The following is a 24419-nucleotide window of genomic DNA, read 5'->3' on the forward strand; positions in this document are numbered from 1 at the left end:
GATGGAGGAGACACACGACTCAGGCACCCAGGAAGTTAAGTGCAGAGAGATTATGTGATATGTACAGTGTTGAACAGGTGGCAAATGGCGAAACCAAGAAAGAGGAAGGCAAATCAGTAGTGCTTGAATGAAAGGAGAATGTAAAGATCCCTAAACACTTTTAGGTTTAGGGCATGGAATGGCTTTTTACTTCAGTCTGGCTCCCTAAACAGAGGCCTGGTTTAGTTTTTATCAGACTCAGAGGCAGGATGCACAGTGGTTTTGTTTGGGTTTGAGTCCAGACAGTCTGAATTTGATTACCACCTCTGGCAATGCCTACCTGTTTAACCTGGGCAGTTATTTATGGGCTTGGGGCCTCAGAATATCTATTTATAAAATGAGGCAAATACTACTAGCTACTGTAAGGATAAAATGAGTTCATATTAAGGACCTTTAAAAGTGTATTGGGCAGTCTAAAGATAAACAACTTTTTCATTGGTTAAATAATCATGGAGATCATGGAGAAAAACACTAAAAAAAACTGTATAGATATAAGGAGAACTCAACAAATATTAGCTAATAACGTCATCATCATTATCATCCTCCTCATCCTCATCAGTGCAGGGCTGATGAGGATGGTGACAGGTGAGAGGATATCTGTATGGCTTTCAGGGAGACAACTACATTGTCCTACTTCAGACAGCAGCAACTGTTGATCTTATAGGGTCTGGGATAAGATAAGGAGGTTAGGGCAGTACAAATATATCTAACATGAATCTTTCAATGACAATATTATTATTTTGAGATACACAAACAAACACACAGATTGGATTAATGATAGATTGTTTCTTAATAATAAGAACCATACTGGGGGCCGGCCCCGTGCCATAGTGGTTAAGTGCGTGCGCTCCCCTGCTGGCGGCCCGGATTCGGATCTCGGGCGTGCACTGATACGGATGCACCGCTTGTCAGGCCATGCTGTGGTGGCATCCCATATAAAGTGGAGGAAGATGGGCACAGATGTTAGCCCAGGGCCAGTCTTCCTCAGCAAAAAAAAAGAGGAGGATTGGCATGGATGTTAGCTCAGGGCTGATCTTCCTCACATACACAAAAAGAGAACCATACAGATGTATATCAAATGTATATAGATGTATACCACAAAGAGCTGAGAGCTGTATATCAGGGATGCAAAAGAATTATAAGGTTAATACAAAAATATGGGAAAGTTTGTGCTGGTATTATTGGATTGTTTAATAGGCTGTTTAAATCTGTACCAACCCCTCCCTGCTTATTATAAGTGTTTTGAATCTGTGTGTACACTTAGATATTCTATCTGATTTTACAATGTTGTAAGGCAAGTGATTGCTGTCAAGTTAAGAATGATTTGTCTTTAAAAGACCTTGGCCATGAGTGGTTGGGGTAGAGTGTGCTATGAGGCTTAATTCCCTCAGGCCTGGAATTAGTCTGAGCCGTCCCACTGAAATAAGTATACCTGTCTGTTACTGACCTTTGGTCAAGGCATGAAACAATTGATTAACATGTTGCTTGGTAAACATTGGGTTGGAGGAGTTTCAGGGTAGTTCCTACCAACTGTAAGCATTGTTTATTGGTGATAGTGAGACTGATGATTTGCATCTGGTCTTGGTGAGGCCTCTGGAGGGCTCTGCTGTTGAGGCCAGTTACACTGCAGGAATGTGTTTATGTGACCAGCAAAATACAAAAAACACCAGCCAGAGCCAGACTTCATCCCAGAAATAGCCTGAAATACTACCAGTTGAGTTGAGAAGATTACTCAGCGAGAATGTATGATAGAAAACTAATTGCTTTCATATGCGTTCCTAATTGTTTTAAGTCCTTTAGTTCTCACACAGGTAGATTATTGAAATCCCCAAATATTGGGGGGCGAGAACCTGTCATAAACATCTTTTGTCTTGCTTCTTTTCCGAAACATGTAAAATATGTTTCTTTGTCATTTTTTCAGACCCCCTGGTTGTGGAACACAAGGCACTGCTGGTACAACTATCCCTACCAGGTAAGGAGACGTTGCCATCTGAGTTTTCACACATGTAGGGTACCTTCCTTAGGTCAGTTTCGTGGTTTCAGGCAGGTCCCAGCATGTTGGGTAACAACCTTGATTTTTAGCCCCCTGCCCCCACCACTGCTGCTTGATGGTGGACGTAGCCTCGTGAGGAAAGTAGTTTGTGTTCTCAGTGAAGTTCAGAATCAAAGCTCAATTGCTTTAGCAGGTGGAGTGGAAGTGTGGAAGGTGCATTTGCTGGAGTGTAAGATATAATCAATTCAACAGGCGGCTGATTCCTGTTTCTAACAGCCGATCTGCCTCTGATTACTGAGGAAAGCCTGAAGACCTGATCATGGCACAGGACTGCCTTAGCAGCAAGTGGGCAACGATCAAATGTGGAGCTAGAGTGGCCCTGCTGAGTTTGATTCACTTTGGGGCTTAGGAGCAGGCCCCAAATATGTAAATCAGGCACCGTTTCCTTGAGCACAGAAAAATGGGCTTGTGCCATTACACATAGACTAAAAAAGCATCATTGAAAATGAGATTAAAATCGTATCCCAGAATGGGAATATTTCAGATCTCTGCCCACTGACATATCTTTGCCTCTGTCCATGAACTCAGTAATATTAGCAGATATAGTGGTCCCCAGATCAGTTACTATTTGAATATTAAATCTAGGACTTTTCTAGAAATTTCTTGCTGAAAAATTTCTAGAATTTCTAGTTCAGTTGGGATATGTTATATAAGAGAAACAAATGCAACTAGATATTTTAGTGATAAAATAGAGACATGCGTTATGATAAACAACTTGGTTTTTTAATTTGACTGGGATTCTTTTGGGTTGTCTTTTTAGAGGCATTTGGTCTTTTGGGTGTGAATAAGGTTAGTGGGAAGCACACATGTTTCGCTATTACACATGGTGATGGAGCCAGAGGGTGGAGACTGGTGTAGGATATTCCTTGGGCAAGTTCAAGGCTAGGGATACGTTGAAATGGAATTCCAGTTTGCATTTCCATCTTTTTCATGTAGTTTATTCAGATTATAAAAGAGTGTAAATAAGCAACGGGACACGGTTAGAGAGAGCTGAGCATTCTGGGCTTTCTGATAGAGACTAAAGCTACATTGAAACCAATCACGTGTTGTACACAATCGTAATTCTCAGGCCCAGCTGCTGTTTCGCTATCTTAAATACTTGGAATATTGTCATTTACAGCTCTCTTTGTGTCCTGTAATCGTATACTGAGTGGAAAAATCCATATGTATCTAGAATTCTATTTATAAAGGTACATCAAAGTCTTCTAGAAACCTTAACTTGAATGTTAGTGTGGCAGCTGCTCTAATGCACTGCATTTATGAGGTAAATTCTGTCACGTGAACAACACTGAGACAAATGCGATATGAAATGTAATACCCACTCTTCTTCATAGCTATAATGTAGTCTGAAATAACTTTCGCGTTTATGGCTGGAGCTGAGAAATTGCTTATTTCTGAGAAAGTTAGTTGCTAGGGCAGTGAGTGGCCCAAAATGTAGTTGCAGACTATTTCACAGACAGAGCTACAGATTCAGCATGAAAGTTTGAGGGTCTGGGATATACAATTATGTTTAAAAATAGGAAACATCATTAATATAGAAGGAAAGATACCATATGACCATATGTGGGGATTCAGATCAAGATTGTCTCCTACTACTAAGGCATCATTGCTTATCAGTGAATAATTCAGCATATAGCTCCCAAAATCTAGGACCAATTCATGATCTCTTGTGAGAATGGTGGTCATCTTTGATAAACTCCATATTCTAATAAAAAAAATAGCTGCTTTCTTTTTGTGTGTGTGGGGAAAAAATTAAACAGAATATAATTATTATGCAGGTAATTATAGCACTTTGTGGGTAACTGTATCTACATAAATATATAGGTTGCAGTTCACAGTTGGTCTCAAGCCTTAAAGAGCTCTTTTAAAGATGGGGCATGCTCGTGAAACATGTTTATTATATCTTTAGCATATATATAAAATAAATAATTGAACTGATTTTTAGGTGAAAGAGGTAGTGGTCTACTTCAGTTTTATTAAAGACGTTACTCCTTGTGTATGAGTATGTATATTATTTATTACATATATAATTATTTTTGTATATATGTGTATATTTTAAGTTTGAAGTCATGTAAAGTTGCATTCAATTGGACCTTGTATAGCTTGTCATAAAGAGCACAGGTTGGCAATGAGAAGCCCTAGCCTGGCAATCACAGGGCCTCACCAGCCCTGAGACTGAGATCAGCCTTTCAACCTGAATTAACTGACAGCAATTTCCTGTCAAGCAGACACTCTAGAAAATGATAGTGCTAATTTTATAGGATTTTTATGAGAGTCAGAGAGGTTAGTCAAGAGGTTAACAGGTGGATAAGCTTGTCAACTGCAAAGCACTCCATGAACACAGTAGTTATTATAATACTACATACTCTTATGAACTCTGCAGTTTCTAGATGTGCTCTCACTTGTTCTCATGGCTCACTGTGGCATTTTCCCAGGTGGTGATGCAGGGAGTAAGTGAATCTCATTAAAACTGAGATTTAACCTTGGCTCCAAGGGTCCTGAAGCCGGTGCTCTGTTTTCTAGACTTCATTGCTGCTGTACATCTGACCTGAATACCCATCTCTTATGGCTAATGCCTTCAAATTTTAAAAGAACAGTTCAGCGGGAAATATATTCTCTCCAGGATGCTGGTGAACTTGATAAACACACTGATGCTCATTGTCACTCAGAGCTTAGGATTGCTAGTGGGAGAGTAATTTCATCCTCTCATGTATTTTGTTGCCAAAGATCAGTGAGAGGGACAGCTGTTTTCCTTGATGCCCACACTTAAAGTTAGTAGAGTTGGTAGTTGAGTGCCAGCTTCTCATGAAAGTGATCCGTTATGCTGCTATTGGTTTACAAAGTATTTAAATTTCTATTGTATTTACCTATATACAATTGCCTTGTATGTAGCGGTGTGGATATGTTTGTGTGATGAGTTTCAAAGGTTTTTCATTCATTCTGGTGAAGCAAGACATTTCATTACAACTCAATAAAACAAAAACAACCCATGGAAAATGGTTTTTCAAAACTTTTGTTTTGTTTTAATGGATTTATATGCAAAATAAATATTCCTGACTTCCACTGCATCTCTGAGCCTCTCCCCATTCCTGGACCTCTGAGGCAGGTAGAGTCATCTCCATTTTACAATGTCAACTAAGGCCCAAGATTTATACCTACTAAGGTGTGGAGCTGGGACTTAATCTCAGATTTCCTGGCCAGGTGCCTAGCCTGGCATCTCTTGGCAGCTTCCTTGCCCCTCTGATGTTTTAATAAATATTTTTGAATTATCTTTTGATATTTGCAATGCACAGAACATTTCCTAATAATGAGAAAGCTCTGATTAATGCAGAACTTGAAACCATGCCTCCGTGACCCATATAGTACTCCAGTTTCTTTCCCCTACCTCCCTTGTCCTGTGGAATCTCACAGGAGTTGTCCAGGGTTATTCTTTTTGTGTATGTGTTAGAATTTTTTTTTTCAGGTTGCTTAAGGAATCTTCCAGATGCTCCTGTCAAAGAACCATAAATGCTATTGTTAAAATGCATAGCAAATTGGGTACCAGATGTTCACACTGATTGACACTTTTTTGGTTGGAGATGAAACAAAACTAATGCCATCAAACTGTGGATTAGAAGCATCCTTTAATGCCCCCTTATCCACAAAGAGAATGGGGCCAGGATTTGTGGAGGCATAAGACCATGTCCCTTTTCAGCCCTGAGCTTGAGATGTTTGGGGCACAAATTAGGTTTCCTATGAACTATTAATCTCTCCTTTTTTTCTTTGATCCTCAGCCACTCACAACTGACCTTCACTACTATTATATCCTGGAGCTGTCGTTTTATTGGTCTTTAATGTTTTCCCAGTTCACTGATATCAAAAGAAAGGTAAGAGTGGTTATGTTGTAAAGTGCTTGCCAACATGCGTCTTTAATGGCCCTTGGGAGATGGGTGTAGAGTCTCAGAGGCACTCACCTCTGTTCTCCCAGCAGCACTGGGTTAGTGCTACTTTCCACATTGTAGCAGAAAGTTCTCTGTTTTTGTTTGTACTGCTTTGTATTTCATTCCCATTGTCTCTTTATGCTTCCCTCAAAACCTAGTGTTCTTTTCTCCTTGAAAATATATAGCAATGAATCTCGAAAGCAATTTTCTCTCATTCTGATTCACAAGTCCCTCTGTTCTCCAAATTAAATAAAGAAGAAAAATTCTATTTGTCGCTCCTGGGAGAAAGTAAAATCACAATGTTCCATTCCTACAGAAGGAATTTTTCCCCAATTTAAGGGTTTTCTAGGGCTGGCCCCGTGGCTTAGCGGTTATTAAGTGCACACGCTCCGCTACTGGCAGCCAGGGTTCGGATCCCGGGCGTGCACTGATGCACCACTTCTCCGGCCATGCTGAGGCCGCATCCCACATACAGCAACTAGAAGGATGTGCAACTATGACATACAACTATCTACTGGGGCTTTGGGGAAAAAAAAAGGAGGAGGATTGGCAATAGATGTTAGCTCAGAGCCGGTCTTCCTCAGCAAAAGAAAAAGAGGAGGATTAGCACGGATGTTAGCTCAAGGCTGATCTTCCTCACCAAAAAAAAAAGAGTTTTCTAATGTTGAAGTATATCATGAAAATACAACATTTCTAGATGAGCTGTGTTCTGGTTTTCACCCCTCTCCTCCACTGGAGTAGCTTTTGCTGAGGGTGCTCTTGACCTCTAAGTGTTAAACTCACTCATTCTAGTTCTCATCATACCAGCTTCTGGGCAGAATTGGCACTTTTGGCTGTTCACTGCTTATTTTTTTTCCATGACGCTATTTTCTCCAGATTCCCATATTTGGATCATTCCTTCAAAGTCATCTTTACTGGCCTCGATCCCATTGCCCCATGCTCTGCATATTTGTGAGCACCAGGGTCTGGTCCTGGATTACAGGACGCCATCTTCCTGGATGATCAAGCTTATACTCTCCCACACTGCCAACCATAACTTATGTACCATAACTCCAAAATGTTTGTCTTCTGCCCCAGATTCTCTCCAGGTCCATACTTCCACAAATCTAGTCATGAATAATAGTATTATGTTCTTTTGTTTATTTTATCATTTAATCCTCACAACTCCAAGATCCAGTTGGGTCATTTATTATTTATCTTCATTTTATAAATGAGGAAACTGAACCTTACATATAAAGTGTTCCCTCCTGGGCCAGCTCAGTGGTGTAGCGGTTAAGTTCGTGTACTCCGCTTGGGTGGCCCGGGGTTCGGATCCCGGGTGCAGACCAACGCACCGCTTGTCAGGCCATGCTGTGGCAGCGTCCCATATAAAGTAGAGGAAGATGGGCACGGATGTTAGCCCAGGGCCAGTCTTCCTCAGCAAAAAGAGGAGGATTGGCATGGATGTTAGCTTGAGGCTAGTATTCCTCACATACACACACAAAAAAACAGTGTCCCCTCCTAAAGACATCCTCTTCCCCTAGTCTTGTTCTTCCTCCGATAATCCTTGTAACCGACAGTCACGTAAGTTTTCCTTCACTCTTCTTTCCTCTTTGCCATTCCTTATACCTACTCCCTTAATATCACTGACACATTTAGTTTGAGTCCTCTCTACTTTTGCTTAATTTATTACAATAGCCTCTTAAATGGTCCTCTATCTAAATAATCATTCCCGTCTACCTGCCACCTAAGAGTTCTGTTTCTAAAACCTTCAACTCAAAGCCAAACTACTTGGAGTGATATTTAGAGTTGTCAACATGATTCAAACCCACCTCCCCAGTCTTATCGCCCACCTGTTCGCTCCCCCTTCTGGCACACACATATGTCCTAGCTACAAATATTTTCTCACCGTTGTTCAAAAACATCTTTTCCATGTATCTTTGTTTTTTTGCAGGACCTTGCCTGTGGCTAGAATATTCTCTGTTTCCCCTCCTCCCAGACCAGACGTAATCCAAAAGTAATCTCTTCTTTGAAGCCTTATTCAATTCCCCCAAAGTTTTTGACCACTTCTTCCTCTATGTTTAGTTTACAAGTGCCCAATACTTGCCATATTGTATTTTTTGTTTGTTTTGTTTTGTTTTTGCTGCGGAAGATTCGCTCTGAGCTAACATCCACTACCAGTCTTCCTTTTTTTTTTTTTGCTTGAGGAAATCTAGCCCTGAGCTAACAACTGTACCAGTTCTCCTCTATTTTGTATGTGGGTTGCTACCACAGCATGGCTGACAAGTGGTGTAGGTCTGCGCCCAGGATTAGAACCCGCAAACCTGGGCCGCTGAAGCTGAGCGCATGGAACTTTAACCACTACACCATGGGGCTGGCCCCCCATATTGTATTTTTTTAGTAGCATAGTGACTTGCCTCTCTCTCTTCACTAGACTTGAAGGGTGAAGAGCAGGATATATTCATCTTTATACCTCTCATGATTATCAATGCACCTTGCTTGTGGTAGGGATCAGTAAGTTTAGGGTGAATGAGTAAAAGGACCTATCAGAATGTCTTCTGACTTATTAGTGGATGTCTTCGAAGCTCCTTTGCAAACAGGACTGTGCATTATGATGGAACACAATACTGTAATATATCATTTCTTGGTTAGATCAGTAACCTGCTAAATAGCAAAGTGGTATCCACGTGGCAGCAGAAAAGCACTTAAGAGTCTGTGGCCCTAGTACCTGTATGCTCTTTTCCCAGGTACACTCCTTCTACTGTTCTACAGCAGTGACTGACTTGGCTGGCAAAAAGCTGTCTTTCCTGACCTGTGTGGCTGCATAGCCTTAATGTGGTATATGTCATCTGATTCTCAGAAGTGGATGGTCCCTGTAAGGACTAGGGCTTCAGCATAGCAGATAACTCATTGACACCCATAATTTGTGGTTCTTTTACTCATTGCACCAAACACTCTGGGTAAATTTCTGGAAAGGTTTAGATATTCTTTGGTGATGGTATGCCAGTTAGATCTCATCTGTCTTATATGAGGAACCTTCTTCGTTCACGTTGTCAGTACTTGTCGACTGATTGTCTCCTATGTACCAGGCACTCTGCTAAGCTCATTGTGCATTTTACTTATTTTTTAAATCTTTAGTTGTGGTAAAAATACAAAACATAAAATTTACCATCTCAGCCATTTTTAAGTGTACCGTTCAGTAGTGTTACACACATTCAGATTGTTGTGCAACCAGTTTTCAGAACTCTTTGCATCTTACAAAACTGAAACTCTGTACTCATTAAACAATTCCACATTCCTCCCTCCTCCCAGCCCCTGGCAACTGCCATTCTACTTTCTGTCTCAATAAATTTGACTACTCTAGATAGCTCATATAAGTAAAACCATACCATATTTGTCCTTTTGTGATTGGCTTATTTCACTTAGCATGATGTCCTTAGGTTCATCTATGTTGTAGCGTGTGTCAGAATTTCCTTCCTTTTTAAGGCTGAATAATATGCATTTTATTTTCTTTTGAGGAACATTTTTTTTTAGGTAGTGACAGAAAACACTTGTATAATAGAGAAAGAGATTTGAACATTTTTCCCATTTGGTAGTTGGTAAAATTGATGTACAGTGAGTTTATGTAAGTTTTTCACGGTTGTGCAATGTGGGAATGAATTAGAGCTCAAGTTTACCAAGCAAAGTCCTGTGATTCATGTTAGATTACTCATGTCCACAATTCTTGCATTGTCTTGCCTTGCCATGCTCCTGACATTAGAGGTAGTAAGCGTTTTGCAGCTCTTTGCCATTTTATTGGCTCCTCTTTTGCTTAGTGAGAAATAGGGGTGCCATCTAGAGTCAAAGAGATTAATAAGAGCAAGACTAACTGTCCTTGGCTCCCAGGAGCCTAGTCCTAGCAAGACCTTGCTATCCCAAAAGTCACCAAGCCCCCACCACTTGCTTGAGCTTTCTCCTTGTGCATCTACTGTGTCTTTTTAGTGAGCCAAGAGGACTCATAGAGTCTTCATTGTTTTAAGCCAAGTGACCATTTTCTTAACAGTTATCGTTAGTGGATTATTTTCAAGAGTTGAAATGTATCATTTTGTATGGTTTTAACATATCTTGCATCAGTGTAGAAGATGCCTATAAAAAGGGTAATTTTATGGTAAGGTTCATGGACTTGATCTCAGGCCTATACCTATTGTCAGCGTTTAGAAATTAATTATATCTTTTTCTTAGTCCACACCCATAGCTTGTTTTAGACATCTGGCACCTCTCCCTTCTTCACTTAGTCAGAGTACCTTTGCATGTTCCTGGAGCAGCTGGTTTATTCTTGTTTCTTGCACAAAATGGGAATTTGGCCACTACCAGACATGCTTATTACTCAGCACAGGTTTTAATAAGGAAGGCCTTTTCCTCTGTTGCCATCTCTCATTAGTAAGTTGTAGCCTTTGCTTTTCTGCTTCGCATCTTGCTGACTATCACTGCAGGTCCCTGGTGATTCCCTCCTCATTGCTCTACCACTTGGAGAACCTGGCGTCCCAGCCATCAGTGAGGATTTGTGGAACTTCTGGCTGCCAAATACACTCCCCACCTTCTGTATTGCAACTGTTAACTAAACCCTCTAAATTTAACAGCCTGCTTCCTAATTATGGAATAGAGATGTTTGAAGATAACCCATTGACAACATAGTGTGGAAATCAACTTCTGAAAGCTGTTTGTAGGGTCATTAATAGAAAGGTTATAAAAATGTTTCTTTGGTTCCCCTATTAAATGACAATGCTTGAACGGCCATTTTCAAATAAGGATCAGGATGGATAAACATTGGATCTGAATGCCTGCCTCATACCCTTAGAATCAGTACCTCAAATGAGGTTTAGAAATCATTTTTTGTGACTTAATAGATTCATGAGTCTTGCTAAATGGCTTTTATATTCACAAACTCTTCCCCTCTAGAAGTGTCCTAGTATTGCCATCTTTTTTATTTTTTTAATTGATCTGATTCCAAATAGAATCTGGAGTTTAAAAATGAGAGGAGAGGGGCCACCCCAGCGGTGCAGTGGTCGGGTTCCCGCGCTCCGCTTCAGCAGCCCGGGGTTCACGGCTTCGGATCCTGGGCGTGGACCTGCGCAACGGTTATCAAGCCATGCTGTGGCGGCATCCCACATATAGGGTAAAGGAAGATGGGCACGGATCTTAGCCCAGGACCAGTCTTCCTCAGCAAAAAGAGGAGGATTGGCAACAGATGTTAGCTTAGAGCTAATCTTCCTCACCAAAAAAAAATAAATAAATGAATAAATGAGAGGAGAACTTTTCAAACTGTGGTGACAGAGCACATTGCCTCTTTGTTGATCATTTCCAGGGTTGGTACTTATTTGGTCAGTGACGAGATATACTATTAATCTTCCCAGAGGGAAAGGACTAGCCAAGATGTAGTCATTTGTATGATGGACTTATAATTTAAATATTCTTTTATGTGCTACCAAGATATGTAAACTTTTTTGAGGATTTTTTCTTCCTTTCTTACTTTTTTTTCTTTCTTTTCTCTATTCTTCTCTCCCTCCCTCCCTTCCTCTCTTCCTTTCTTCTTTCCTTCTTTTGTAAAAAGGAATTGGTAAGATATCTTCTTAAAACAATAGGTATATTTTTGGTATTCAGCATTGTTTGAAATAGCTTTTATTTCCCAAGGCTTAACTTTTGTTAAAATTCTGTCCTTTAGCACTTGTTCTCAATGAGTATTTCTCCTGCACATTGAAATTTTCCGAGGGAAGCTAATAAATATGATTGTGTTGGAGCTCAGAACAGCTTGCTTGTGTCTAAGCCCTATGTCTCTTTTAACTAAGCTGCTGTTTGGCTGGGAGGCCTGGGCCTTTAGCCAATGAGCCTGGCTCGTGTTTGGAGTCCTTTGCAGGAAATCAGCCATGGCTGAGTTCCAGGGCTCAGACGGTGAAATCAGCTTGTTGCTCTTTTAGTCTTTAACCTGAGAGAAAAACTACGTTTTTAAAAGATTCTTAGCAGAGAGAAGTATGATGACTAAGTTTAGCAAGAAACTTATTAGCAAGAAACTTATTGACAGGCTTGTGTTTCTCGCAGGTAACTTTTGCAGAGAATAACTGGTGTCCATTGCTGTGAGTGGTTTAGCTGCCTTTTGGGGGCCTGCTATGCTCCAGATCTTTCCTGTTTCAATTAGCTTTAGGACAAAAAGAAAAGAAATGCATGCTTTAATCTTTTTATAACGAAGCAGTATGGCGTAGAATTAAATGAAATAATGTCCATGAAACCATCTAGTACAGTGCTTGACAAATAGAGCTTAGAACAGTACCCAGCACATAATGACCAAAATGTGGTTGAATCAAAATGTAGTGCTAAAACCAAAAACAGAAAAACCTCCAAAAGTAGTGGTCACAAATTTTTGTATTTTTGGTCAATTAAAATTCACAAAAATAATTAGGAAGAAGAACTAACTTGAGGTTGCCAACCTTTTACTTTTCTTAGTAAGGAAAGTTATAAAGCACCTACCACTTATTACCATCAATTCATAAAGGAAAGAATATTTTAAAGGAGAAAGGATACCTTGTAAAAAAGCACAATGCTTTAAATTGATCATTATGAAAAGGTTCTTATTTTTCTCATTTTGTTCTAGACTGGGGAAAAATGATGGGCAATATGGCTTAGAAGTTAAAGGCATGGGCTCTGGAGTCCATCTGCCTGCCCAGTGCCAATCTGGATTTCGTGTGACCTTGAGCAAATTACTTAACCTCTCTATGCCTTGGTTTCCTGATCCAAAGAATGGAGTTCATATAACCTACCTCATGGGAATGTAATGCACATACACGCTGTTAGAACAGGGCCTGGTGCATAATAAATGTTAGTTCTTACTGTAGTCATTAATGTGGTTCACCAGATAGTGCCCTCTCTCTACCCTCAGGCACATGTAGGATTGTACTTCTCAGCCACGCCCCCTCTTGTGGTGGGATGGGGCCATGTGATTGATAGGCTGTGAGCAGAACTGGCTTGAGTCACTTTTGGACTGGAGTATTTAATTGTTGGTGTGAGACCCTCTAGAGTCTCTTCTCTCCTGTAGTACAGTGATTGGTAATGTTTGAGATGGAGGCTGTTCCATTAGTCTGGGTCCCTGAGTAGTGACTGGTGAACAGAGTGCCTCCCCGCCCCTGCCAGCTAAGTGGTAACACACAGTGAGTAAGAAATAAGCCTTTGTTTTAAACCACTGAGATCTTAAGGGCTTTGTTATTGCCATGTAATCTAGCTTATCCTGACTGGTGTAGCTGTCACTAATAATATGACTAATTATCATTTCCTAAGGTAGTATTTGGAAATGATTTGTCTAGATCAGCAGTTCTCAAGGTGTGGTATACAGACACCTGGAGATCCCTGAGAACCTTTCAGAAGATCTGCAAGGTCAAAATTCTCTTCGTAATAATACTAAGATGTCATTTGCCTTTCTTACTGCGTTGAAATTTGTGCTCATGGTGCAAAAGTAATGGTGGGCAAAATTGCTGGCAGTGGTGCCCAAATGTATTAGTAGTCATTGTATTCTTCACTGCCACATGCTTGCAGGAGGAAGAAATGTCAGTTCCACTTGAGAGTGCTCTTGATGAAGAGTGAAAAGTGTTAATTTTATTAAATCTCTATTCTTGAGTATACATTTCTAAAAATGAGTAGTAGGAGTAAAGACTTCTACATAACAATGTACAATAACGTCTCAAGAAAAATCACATGCAGTTAGTGCCTTGCATTGTGAGCTGAACTAGCTGCTTTTTTTCCCCATAGAATCTCATTTTCACTTGTAAGAATGACTGATAAACTGTGGTATTCCAACTTCTGTATTTGGTAGACATTTTCTTAAAAATGCACAGTGAGTTTGTCAAGCTGTTTAAGTAAAAACAATTGACATCATTTGTTGTCAATGATAAAAATCAAGCTACCAGCAAGAGCTTGATAGCATCTCAATACTTAAAGACTTTTCTCATGAGATTGCTAGTGATATTAATAAATGTGATTTTTAAAATATTGTGTAATGAAATGTTTCATTAACTCAGTGAGCCAGTATTTTCTAAGTGACTAAGAACTGATGCTGCAAAATCATGCATGAGAAAGATCCATTCAAAGGTCAAGACAGACCAAAGGATTTTATGTAACAGAGTATGAAAAGTTTATTGATATGGTTTTAAATTCCACATTGCAACTAACCTTTAAGAATATCCCACTCGTCGGGCCAGCCTCGTGGCTTAGCGGTTAAGTGCGCGCACTCCGCTACTGGTGGCCCGGGTTTGGATCCCGGGCGCGCACCAACGCACTGCTTTTCCGGCCATGCTGAGGCCGCATCCCACATACAGCAACTAGAGGGATGTGCAACTATGACATACAACTATCTACTGGGGCTTTGGGGGATAAAAAGGAGGAGGATTGGCAACAGATGTTAGCTCAGAGCTGGTCTTCCTCAGCAAAAAGAGGAGGATTGCCATGGATGTTAGCTCAGGGCTGATCTTCCTCACAAAAAAACCAAAAAACAGAATATCCCACTTGTCAAGTTTTGATATGGTATCAGAGAATAATATCCATAACTATCTGAAAAAACTATTAACATATTCCTCCCTTTTCCAACTGTGTGATTCTGAATTTTCTTTACATACTTCAACCAAAATAACATATAGCAACAGACTGAATGTATGTGCAGTTGTAAGACTCCAACTCTCTTAAGCCAGACATTAAGGAGATTTGTAATCGTGTAAAACAATGCCACTCTTCTCACTATTTTTTTTAAATTTTTGAAAATGTACTTATCTTTCATAAAAATATTTATGTTAATTAATATATAGTGGACTTCAAAATAAATTAATAAATGTGTTTTACATATTTTTAAAAATTTTCTCAGTTTTAATCTCTAATGTGGTAAATATTGATAGATATAACCCACATAAATGAGCACTTTTTGCTGTCCTCAATAATTTTTAAGAATATGAAAGGGTCCTGAGATCAAAACATTTGAGAACTGCTCATCTAGATTATTTTGTCTTTCCTAAGAATACGACTCTCAGGTAGTGCTTCAGATTGTATCACCGTGTCCTTTCTTGGCTTGAAAAGCTAAAATCACACCAGATGATACCTGATCATCCACAGTAGAATTCTCTCTGTGTAACCTCAGTGCTACTACTTGTAGACAGTCAGGCCAGCCACTTAACGTCTCTTTCACAGAGGTGCCAAGTTGCTCTTTTCTGTGTCCTCTTGTGATTGGAGCAGCAATATCCTGCCCTCGAAGCTTAGGTTTCTTCTCAGGCAGATATTCCTGACTCATGGGCCTCTGTCCTGTTTCTTTCTCTCTACAATGTCTTCAGCATATAAGAAGGGAAGAAGAGGCAGCTCATTTGAATAAGCTACCACCTGTGATCCAAGCATTTCAACCCAGTGCTGTGTGCAGGCTGGTGGGAGAACAATAGAACAGTATTGTCTGACAAAGAAATATATTTTATGGGGCCATTTTACAGGATTTTATTCAAAGGCTACCATAACTAGTGGCTTACTCTGGCAACCAAACGCCCAGGTGCCTTGCCAGGGGAGAGGCTCTTATGTATCTTTAGATCTCACAGTCAAACGACCAACTACTGGACAGCCCTGGGGCAGTGTAGGTGTACATATGCTGTCCAGGGTATGAGAGGGTGACAGCCAGGAACCTCTTCTTCCAGTGTGGTGCAAAGGGCTACAGCCTTGCTGCATTACAGAGGTTTACACCCAGGACCCACCTTGCTGCATTACATCCAGAACCCACCCAGTGCTGCTGGTCTAGGGCTCCAGGTCCTTAAGTCTCGGGCCTCAGGAGTCCCACCTTCTCTCAGGAGGTGCCACTGGCACTTTGAAAGATCCACTTTCATTTGGGAGATTCAGTCATTCAGCTTCCTCTGGGGAGTTTCCCAGAAGTCATCTTCACAGTCTTAGGAAACCCCCACTTTAGCTTATTATTGCTCTAGCTATGTCCCTGACTCCGTGAATTTCTGTGCCCGTAGATATAAACAGACCCATCTCATATCCTTCCCTTTGGCCCCCTAAGAAGAGGTGTGTCTTCCACTCAAGGCTAATCCTGCACCTTTGCTCTTGATCTTCCTTCTCATCCTGTATTCTAAAAGTGGACCCTTGACGTACACATGATATTTACACGATGTTATAAACCAATGTGACCTCAATAAAGTAGTAAAACTTAACCTCTTAAAAAACAAGAAAGAAAGAAATAGAAGTGGACCTGGTTCTATTCTTGTGGACCTTGTTCTCGTCTCTCACTGATATGTGTTTTCAAGTGTCCTCTTTCTCCTGCCTCCTTCCTCACGCACTGGTTTCTGCTGGGATAGTCAGGAGCCTGAGCTCTGGCATCACACAGAACTGGATTCAGATCTGGTTCTAGCCTGTCCTTACTGTGTGTCTTTGGAAAAATTATGTAGCATCTCTGTGCCTCGGTTTCTTTATAAAATGGAATTCAAACAGTACTTGATTTATGGGGTTGCTGTTAAGAGTAAATCAGTGTCAGACAGAACGTTTGGAGCTTGAGAATTAGTAGGCAGATCACAGGGCAGATAGAAGTCAAGTGGAATGGGTTTTGGAGAAAAGAAGAGAAAACACAAGCATTCCAACCAGAAAAAAACCTGCATGGCCAGAGGCCTGCATGGGGGCAAGAAGAAACCTGACAAGTGAATTCTGCAGGTAGAGTTCTGTCTGCTTGTGAAGGGGCATGGGAGTTCAGGCAGCTGAAGGAAGAGGGGTCAGAAGAGAGAAGATAAGGCTGATGATATTAAGAGTCCTCTGAACCCCTCGTGACAACTTACAGCATCATCCCAACCTGGTTGACCCAAAGGAGACTTTTTCCATCTTCCCCCTAAAGCACAAAATTGAGCCCTTGATTGCCCATTGTAGTTTTGCACCTCAAGGGCTTTACAGTAAATGTGAGGATGATGGCTTTTGAGTCCTGGGATATTTCTGATTTTAGTTGAGCACAGTCTGCCCCCTACTGATCATTCTGGATGTTTTCAGTCTGAATGGCTTTACTTGATATCATCAAGTGTTGCCATTGCCTTTGTCCTCAGGGCTATTGCAAAAACAAAAAAAAAAAAACGGAGAATAAAGTCTGTTAACCTGCGCATGACTTAAGACTGTGATGTTGAGTATATTTAAAATGTCTCAGAAGTGACCCTTCTAGCATTAAAAGCTGTACAAATTAGTGTGGCTGGGCCAAGAGTAATTTTAACAGAGCCCAGAAGGTATGTATAAAGGCCTCCAACTCCTGGCACTTGTCATTTGGCAAGGTTTGTAGTGATGGAGAAATTCTGAATAAATAAAATAGAATCAATTAAAAAAATGCACGTAGGGCTGGCCCCATGGTTTAGCAGTTAAGTGCACGCGCTTCGCTGTTGACGGCCCGGGTTGGGATCCCGGGCGTGCACCAACACACCACTTTTCCGGCCATGCTGAGGCCTTGTCCTACGTACAGCAACTAGAAGGATGTGCATCTATGACATACAACTATCTACTGGGGCTTTGGGGGAAAAAAAATAAATAAAATTATTTAAAAAAATAAATAAATAAATGCATGTATAATTAACAAAAATATCTATATCATTTGAAAGCAGAGTGCATTTGGAGAGGGTGCTTTTGATGAGGGGAGGAAAGGAAAGCACGAAGGAAGACTCCAGAGAGTTGCAAATTATGTTCTCTGCTCTGGCAGGCACACTGGAAGGGAATTGGTGGCACTATCGTACTGTTTTCTATTGTACAGATAAAATTTTATTGCACCCTTTTCTACAGTCGTAAAATCAATTAAAGATTAAATATTAACTAAATAATTCATAGTAGATGAGATTATGAGTTCTTGATCTTGAAATGGTACCATAAATGTTACACAGGACAAAGACCGGATAAACACTGCTTATACAGCAATTCTTTATTTAATTTATATTTTCCTGGAAGCTATAAAGTTATGGCGCATCTAGAGTAGAAAAAGTAATATTGCATCTAGAAACACAGCTCTTGTTTTAAAAGCTGGTGAAGAAACTCCTTGATTTTCAAGTTATCTTGAAGTTGTAGTTATAGTTTGTCATGAGAATTTTGATGGAGATACCTGCCAAAACTCTTTTTTTATAGTTTATCTGAATTTTGAGAGTAATATTTAATAAGTTACTTCAGAATAGCTATGAAAACTAAATCTTGTGCATATTCTTTATCTGAAGAAAATGTGACAAAGCTAAAGCTGGCCCTGCGACCATGCAATTGCCGCGTCTCCGATAACATGACTGAGTTTTCCATAATATGCCCTTTGATGTGGCTCGAAAGCAGGTGTCATCCAACTTTTCTGTAAAAGGCCAGATGATAAATATTTTAATCTTGTGGGCCGTATAGTCTCTGTTGCAGCTACTCAACTCTGCCCCTGTAGCAAGCACACTGCCATAGACAATAATTAAATAATGGATGTGGCAGTGTTCCAATAAAACTTTCTTTACAAAAACAAATGGAGGGCCAGATTTGGCCTGGGCGGCATAGTGTGCCTTTCTGTGCTCTAAAGGAGAGGAACCCGAATGTTACTCTATATTTACTAATATGTTACATATTTGGTGAACAGTGAGGATGTCAGATTTCAGAACAGCTGGTAGAGATATTTAAATCTCATCAGTACATATTTTTAAGACATTTTGATAGTAACAATAGTAAATTTAAAGTTTTTAACCAGTTAAATTCTTGGCACTTACTGTTTTTGGAATGATGTTTACGTGGGACAGTTATCTCCCTCAAGGACCTAAATCTGTCTATATTTAGTCCAAAAGCGGAAAAAATCTAGTCTATTGGAAAAAAGTGTGGAAATAAATTTCACTCTGGTTTTAGTGTAAATGAGGTTTTATTCATGGACTGAATTTTAGAAAAGGGATAATTGAATCATTCCTGCCAGGACTCCTCCACTTTATAATTGAACAAACAGTTCCCAAATAAATCACAGTTTTTCATTCCTTTCCAACTTTTCCCATAAATATTTACCCTAGAGTGTGTAGGCTGTACATGAGCATGAAGGTGAATTCTAGTTACAGGTGTTGAAGAGCCCTGTTTCTTGAAACACCTTTCCTTAAATGGCACATTTAACCAGTTCTCTTTATAGTGAGCCAAAATTCAAGGCCAGTTACAAATTTAATGACCAAATAAATTGTGAGAGATTGCAGTTACCCAAAGATTGACGTTTACCTTCATATACATCATGTGAACTTTTTATGTGGTGCGCTGATAAGATAAAGGTATAATTTTCTTCAAATTGCCTACTATGGGATAAATCAAAATCAACTAATTTCTGTAAATTACTCTGAATATACTTTTATTTCAGTCATTGTCTCAAGACCTAAAGAATTTTTAGTCTCTTGTTTCATTGCTTTTTAAGAGGTTTCATATATCTATATATATATTTATATGTGCTGGTAATCAGGACTTTAGCTATCCATACCGAAGGCTGAGAATCTATCATATTTTCATATTCCCTCGATGGGAAAAGTATTTAACTATAATTATTCTTGGCATATGTAAGTTTGTCTGAAGTCCTCCCCCTCTCCCTCTGTGTGTTGTTCTGGAGTGGAGATGGAGCCTGAGAGGCCACTCTCCCCTGCATGTTGCCAGGTTACACACTTGAAGTCCACTTCCTGCACAGCCATGCTGCTCCCCAACATTCTGAGTTTTACCCCCAGGTTGCAAAATCCCAAGTGAAGAGACAGGAAGACTGTTTGTAATTGATCTCTAGGAGAAAGAGCATGTTACTCTGTTAAGAAGTCATGCTAATTTCTATGCACCTTGAAGGTTCAAATAAGAAAACTTTTTTTTTTAAAAAAACAAAACAACTAGGGGCCGGCCCGGTGGCGCAAGCGGTTAAGTGCGCGCGCTCCGCTGCGGCGGCCCGGGGTTCGCTGGTTCGGATCCCGGGCGCGCACTGACGCACTGCTTGGTAAGCCATGCTGTGGCGGCGTCCCATATAAAGTGGAGGAAGATAGGCACAGATGTTAGCCCAGGGCCGTCTTCCTCAGCAAAAAAAGAGGAGGATTGGCGGATGTTAGCTCAGGGCTGATCTCCTCACAAAAAAAAAAAAAAAAAAAAAAAAAAAAAAAAAAAAAAAAAAAAACAACTAGAAATGAGAGATTTCTATTATTGCTGCAATCCCCGTAAAGTGAAATCAGCTTTAAATTATGCTGTTGTCCTTCTGTTTCCTAGAGAGTTTGAAGATCTTTTAAATGGATAACCTGGTACTAATAACCTGATTTCTATACGTATGAGTTAGATTATAGGTTTATTAATTATATTTATTAATTTTATTTATTAAATTAAATTTGAGAAAGCTAGTACATGTTATTTGCATCTGAGAGAGGAGTCTTTTCATTGTCTTGCACATACGTGGTATTTCATATCCTTCAACATCCACGCACATCTAAATTGGCCATCACTTAAAATTTTGGTCTTATATTCCTTTTTTAAGAAAGTTCACCACTGCTCTTCTTTACTTGTTGCAAAGATTATTCCCAAAAGAAACTGCATAAAATTATTAATACTTTATCCAGCAAATGGGAATTTAGAGAACAATTGCTTTTGTTTGTGGTAGATTTTTTTTTTTTTTTTTTTTTTTGTGAGATCAGCCCTGAGCTAACATCTGCCAATCCTCCTCTTTTTTTGCTGAGGAAGACTGGCCCTGGGCTAACATGCGTGCCCGTCTTCCTCCACTTTATATGGAATGCTGCCACAGCATGGCTTGCCAAGTGGTGCGTCGGTGCACGCCCGGGATCCGAACCAGCAAACCCCGGGCCACCACAGTGAAGCGTGCGCACTTAACCACTTGTGCCACCGGGCCAGCCCCTGTGGTAGATTTTCTATGAGAAGTAAGTTAATTTTGCCTTCATAAAAACGTGCACATCAAGATGAATTTCTGGTGCCTCCTGACCACAGAGTATTATTTCCAAGACTCTTTGCAGCCTGATCATGGCAAATGGCGTTGCATCATATAGGACATCATATGTTCTTGTCTTAATGAGAGATTGGTCCCTCTGGCCTTTTGGTGCTAATATTTTATTGTGCATAAAATTCCCCTGGAGAACTGAACTAACGATGCTGATTCTCATTCAGACAGTTGGGGATGGAGCCCAATTAGCTGCAATTTTACCTGCACCTAGGAGTTTCTGATGTAGAAGCCACACAGAACAAACTGAGACTCTGTTCTAGGTTCTCTAAATGTCATTTGGAAATGTAATAAGGAAAAAACAGCATTATCTTACCAGCTTCTGGTGTTAGAATGGACGGCTCTTCCTTGAATTTTTTTATTTCAGACTTATTCTAATTGAATTTGAGTCAAGACCACATCTAATTTTTTTTCTGTCTAATTAACATAGGAGAAGCCACTGGAATGAGGGCTGAGATCAGGGTAAATATCAGGCAGGGTATGTAGAAGGAGCCCTTGAGGAGGATGGCTGTGAATATGTCCAGAAACAGTAGGGCAGAATGGCCGGGGGCTGGGGACACCACTGAAGCAGGTAGCCAGACCATTCTGTTTTGAATAAGAGCTTTGAGATCAGTCTTCCTCTGAAGACCAAAAAGAAATCACTAATTCTCTACCTAATTGCTGCTACCGAAATTGTAGGAAATCGTTCTCAACCTAAAGTGCTAAGTTTCCTACAGCCATGCCTGTGTTTACATACATACCAGTCACTTTCAGCAGTAACAGACATGAGGATTGGAGTTTCCTACCCTGCATTGATAAAGCTAAAACTGACTATTTGTTTGAAAACTGTTATTTGGACTGATTCAGTGCCTACTGAAAAAAAGGTGTCAGGGTGAGGGAATGTGAGTAACATACAAAATAATGATTGCTTGGCTTTTATTAAAGATATTTCATTGTGTATAATGCTTTCTGAAGCAGAAATGTAAAAGACAAACTCCATTAGTCATGCTTTTTTCATAGTCATACAGATATGACAGTATAATAAAAATTGGTCTTCTGCCATAGACGTAACTCTGAGCCCCTCAGTAATAAATGTTTTCTGGGACCAGGGAATTTATATGCAGAAATCATCTTCACAAAGCAAACTTTGTCTGAAAAACAAGGCTATTGTTTTTAGGGGAGCCTTGCTATATTGCCAAGGGCTTTTGTTTTTTATTGACATCTATTATCAGATATGAATTAGAAAACTTAATTATAAAATGGTCCTAATCCTCCATAGTGTTTTAATCAATTTATATTTATTCATTTAAAAATTAAATAGAGAAAAACTGTTTTTCTCTTTCAGTGAATCAAGAACAATCATTCAAGGCTGAACAATGGGAAATGTGGAAAGTATTGTTCTGGTTAGGTACTCAGCTAGTTAGAGTTTAAAATCTATGTATTCAGCGTGGGTGAATACAAACTCATAGAGCTGTTTAATTAAATGCTGTATGTTTTCATTTAATTATGTTTGGGAACCAGTTGAAAATTATCAGTTTATAGGTGAGCTCACTTTAATTGATCCATTGTTTTGAAGTAGCTATTGTCTGGTAGAACACTATATTCTAGGTAAATCTCTGATAACAGCCTAGAGAGACGAGATTTCATCTTCCAGTGGAAAACATTGTCAGAACAATTTTTATTAGATACCAAAAGCATTTTGGTATTGTCCAACTTTAATGATTTAGGAAAATCCTAAAAACTACAAAAACATCAGAGAAAATCAGGAGAAGTAGGTAAAACTGGTAAGTTGAGTCTGTACGTAATCACTCATTCAGCTCAAACCATGGTCATCATTTCTCTCTGCCAGTGACCAAAGAACTAGATGGGAATGTGGTTCTGGAGGAAAGAGCATAGTGGGAGGTCAGCAGGCAGCAAGAGTTTGCAAGACTTGATTCTGAAGTTCTGCCGAGGAGACAGTTAGAATTAACTGATGTAAGACAGATGATTGTTCCAACAATGGTATCCACCATCAATGCACCATGGCAAATTTGGAGACTAGATTAATTGAAAATAAGAGACATAGTTGCACTTCATTTTTAAAATTATCCATCCTTATTTAGGAAACTAATATATTGTTTATCCTATTAATAAATCAATATATATGGTTATCAATAAATGTTTGGCACTTTCCAAGGCAGAAAAGTAACCTCTGGACATGTTCACCAAAGTGTATACAGAACCGTTTAAACGTTGTTTTGTTTTTTTTTTAAACCTTGATTTAAAGGTTTAGATCATTTAAAGCTTGATTTTGTAAAATGTAAAAAGACATTCTTAAGAGTTCTGTATCATAGGAATTTAAAGAGTAGAAATATTCTACTTGATTGTAGGTTCAAGTTATATAAATTAAAATGAAATAATTGGAAAATTTTTCAATATGGGAACTGTATATACAATGAAATAAATGGCAAGGACCTAATTGGAGCAATATTTCATTGCTTATGGATTGTCACTAGTTACTTTCAGGATCTAAACAAAGACCATTTGTTAAATGTTTTAAAACCATTTAAAACTCACTGAAGTTGACCTTTCAAACCCCAAACTGTATGACATCAACAGCTACCGAATAAAGAGGTATGTGTGTGTGCGCACTTACTCTCTTTTCTATCTCTCGCAGTTTCATAATATGCTTTTCATTTTGGATCTTTATTTGTCTGGACATGAGGTCTATAGGGAAGTAGTTCCCTTTCTCCAAGGCTTCAAGTGGATCACCATTAGGGCCAATCCTGGCATTTACATCCCAGAGAAGTTCAAGTTTACTCAGGTAGAAATATAGATTAAATGAGAGTAAAAATATCAGTAAAAGAGAGATTATATTTCTTAGCCACAGAAGTTCTAAATCACAACAAACCATGTCTAGATGGTCAGGAGATAAATTAGTATCAGAGAAAGATGACCTTTTCACATGGGCCAAGAAGTAGCTCCCTTGAAGTTGATCAAAATAAGGATGGCCCATTTACCATTACTTTTGCCAGTTTTTTTTCCTAATGACTATGGGCAGATAATGGTTAAAATTCAGAACTTGTTTGTGTAGGAACCATCAGAAAAGCCAACATATTAGGATTTTTATTTTGACATCCCAATGGGCATATTCCAGGAGAAAGATGCAGCATCCCCAGCTACTAGTAGTCAGAGAAGTAGTCCAGTTGGACCTGCACTGCTGCCCAACAGATTTTCCTGAAGTACTAATCCAAGTAGTGCCTTTCTTTACTTGAAATCTTGTGGTGGTTTCTCCCATAGCTTCAAATTCCTTGGCTCGGTACAAAACATCCTTTATGATCTGGCCTTAGTCCTGGTGTTTATCACATTCTCCGTAGTCGCTGGTCTCCTGTATGTCTCTCCCACTATATGATGAACTCCCAGAGGGTAGGAATTCTATCTTATTCATTTTAGTATCCCCAGTGATAGGCACATAGGGAGCCTCAGTGAGTATTGGTTGAATGGTGAATAGATG

At 39.6% G+C, this 24419-nt stretch overlaps 1 protein-coding gene across 2 annotated transcripts in view; it reads left to right on the top strand.

The window, feature by feature from the left end:
* The window catches only part of CERS6 (ceramide synthase 6), a 309352-nt gene that overhangs the window by 225894 nt on the left and 59039 nt on the right, over positions 1-24419 (top strand). For both annotated transcript variants that reach the window (XM_058549178.1, XM_058549179.1), the window contains exons 5-6: positions 1961-2011; positions 5866-5958. In XM_058549178.1, the coding sequence (XP_058405161.1) occupies positions 1961-2011; positions 5866-5958 (144 nt within the window). The remainder of the gene's footprint in view (positions 1-1960; positions 2012-5865; positions 5959-24419) is intronic.

This window comes from Diceros bicornis, chromosome 10 (assembly GCF_020826845.1).
Source record: "Diceros bicornis minor isolate mBicDic1 chromosome 10, mDicBic1.mat.cur, whole genome shotgun sequence".
Classification (NCBI taxonomy): domain Eukaryota; kingdom Metazoa; phylum Chordata; class Mammalia; order Perissodactyla; family Rhinocerotidae; genus Diceros; species Diceros bicornis.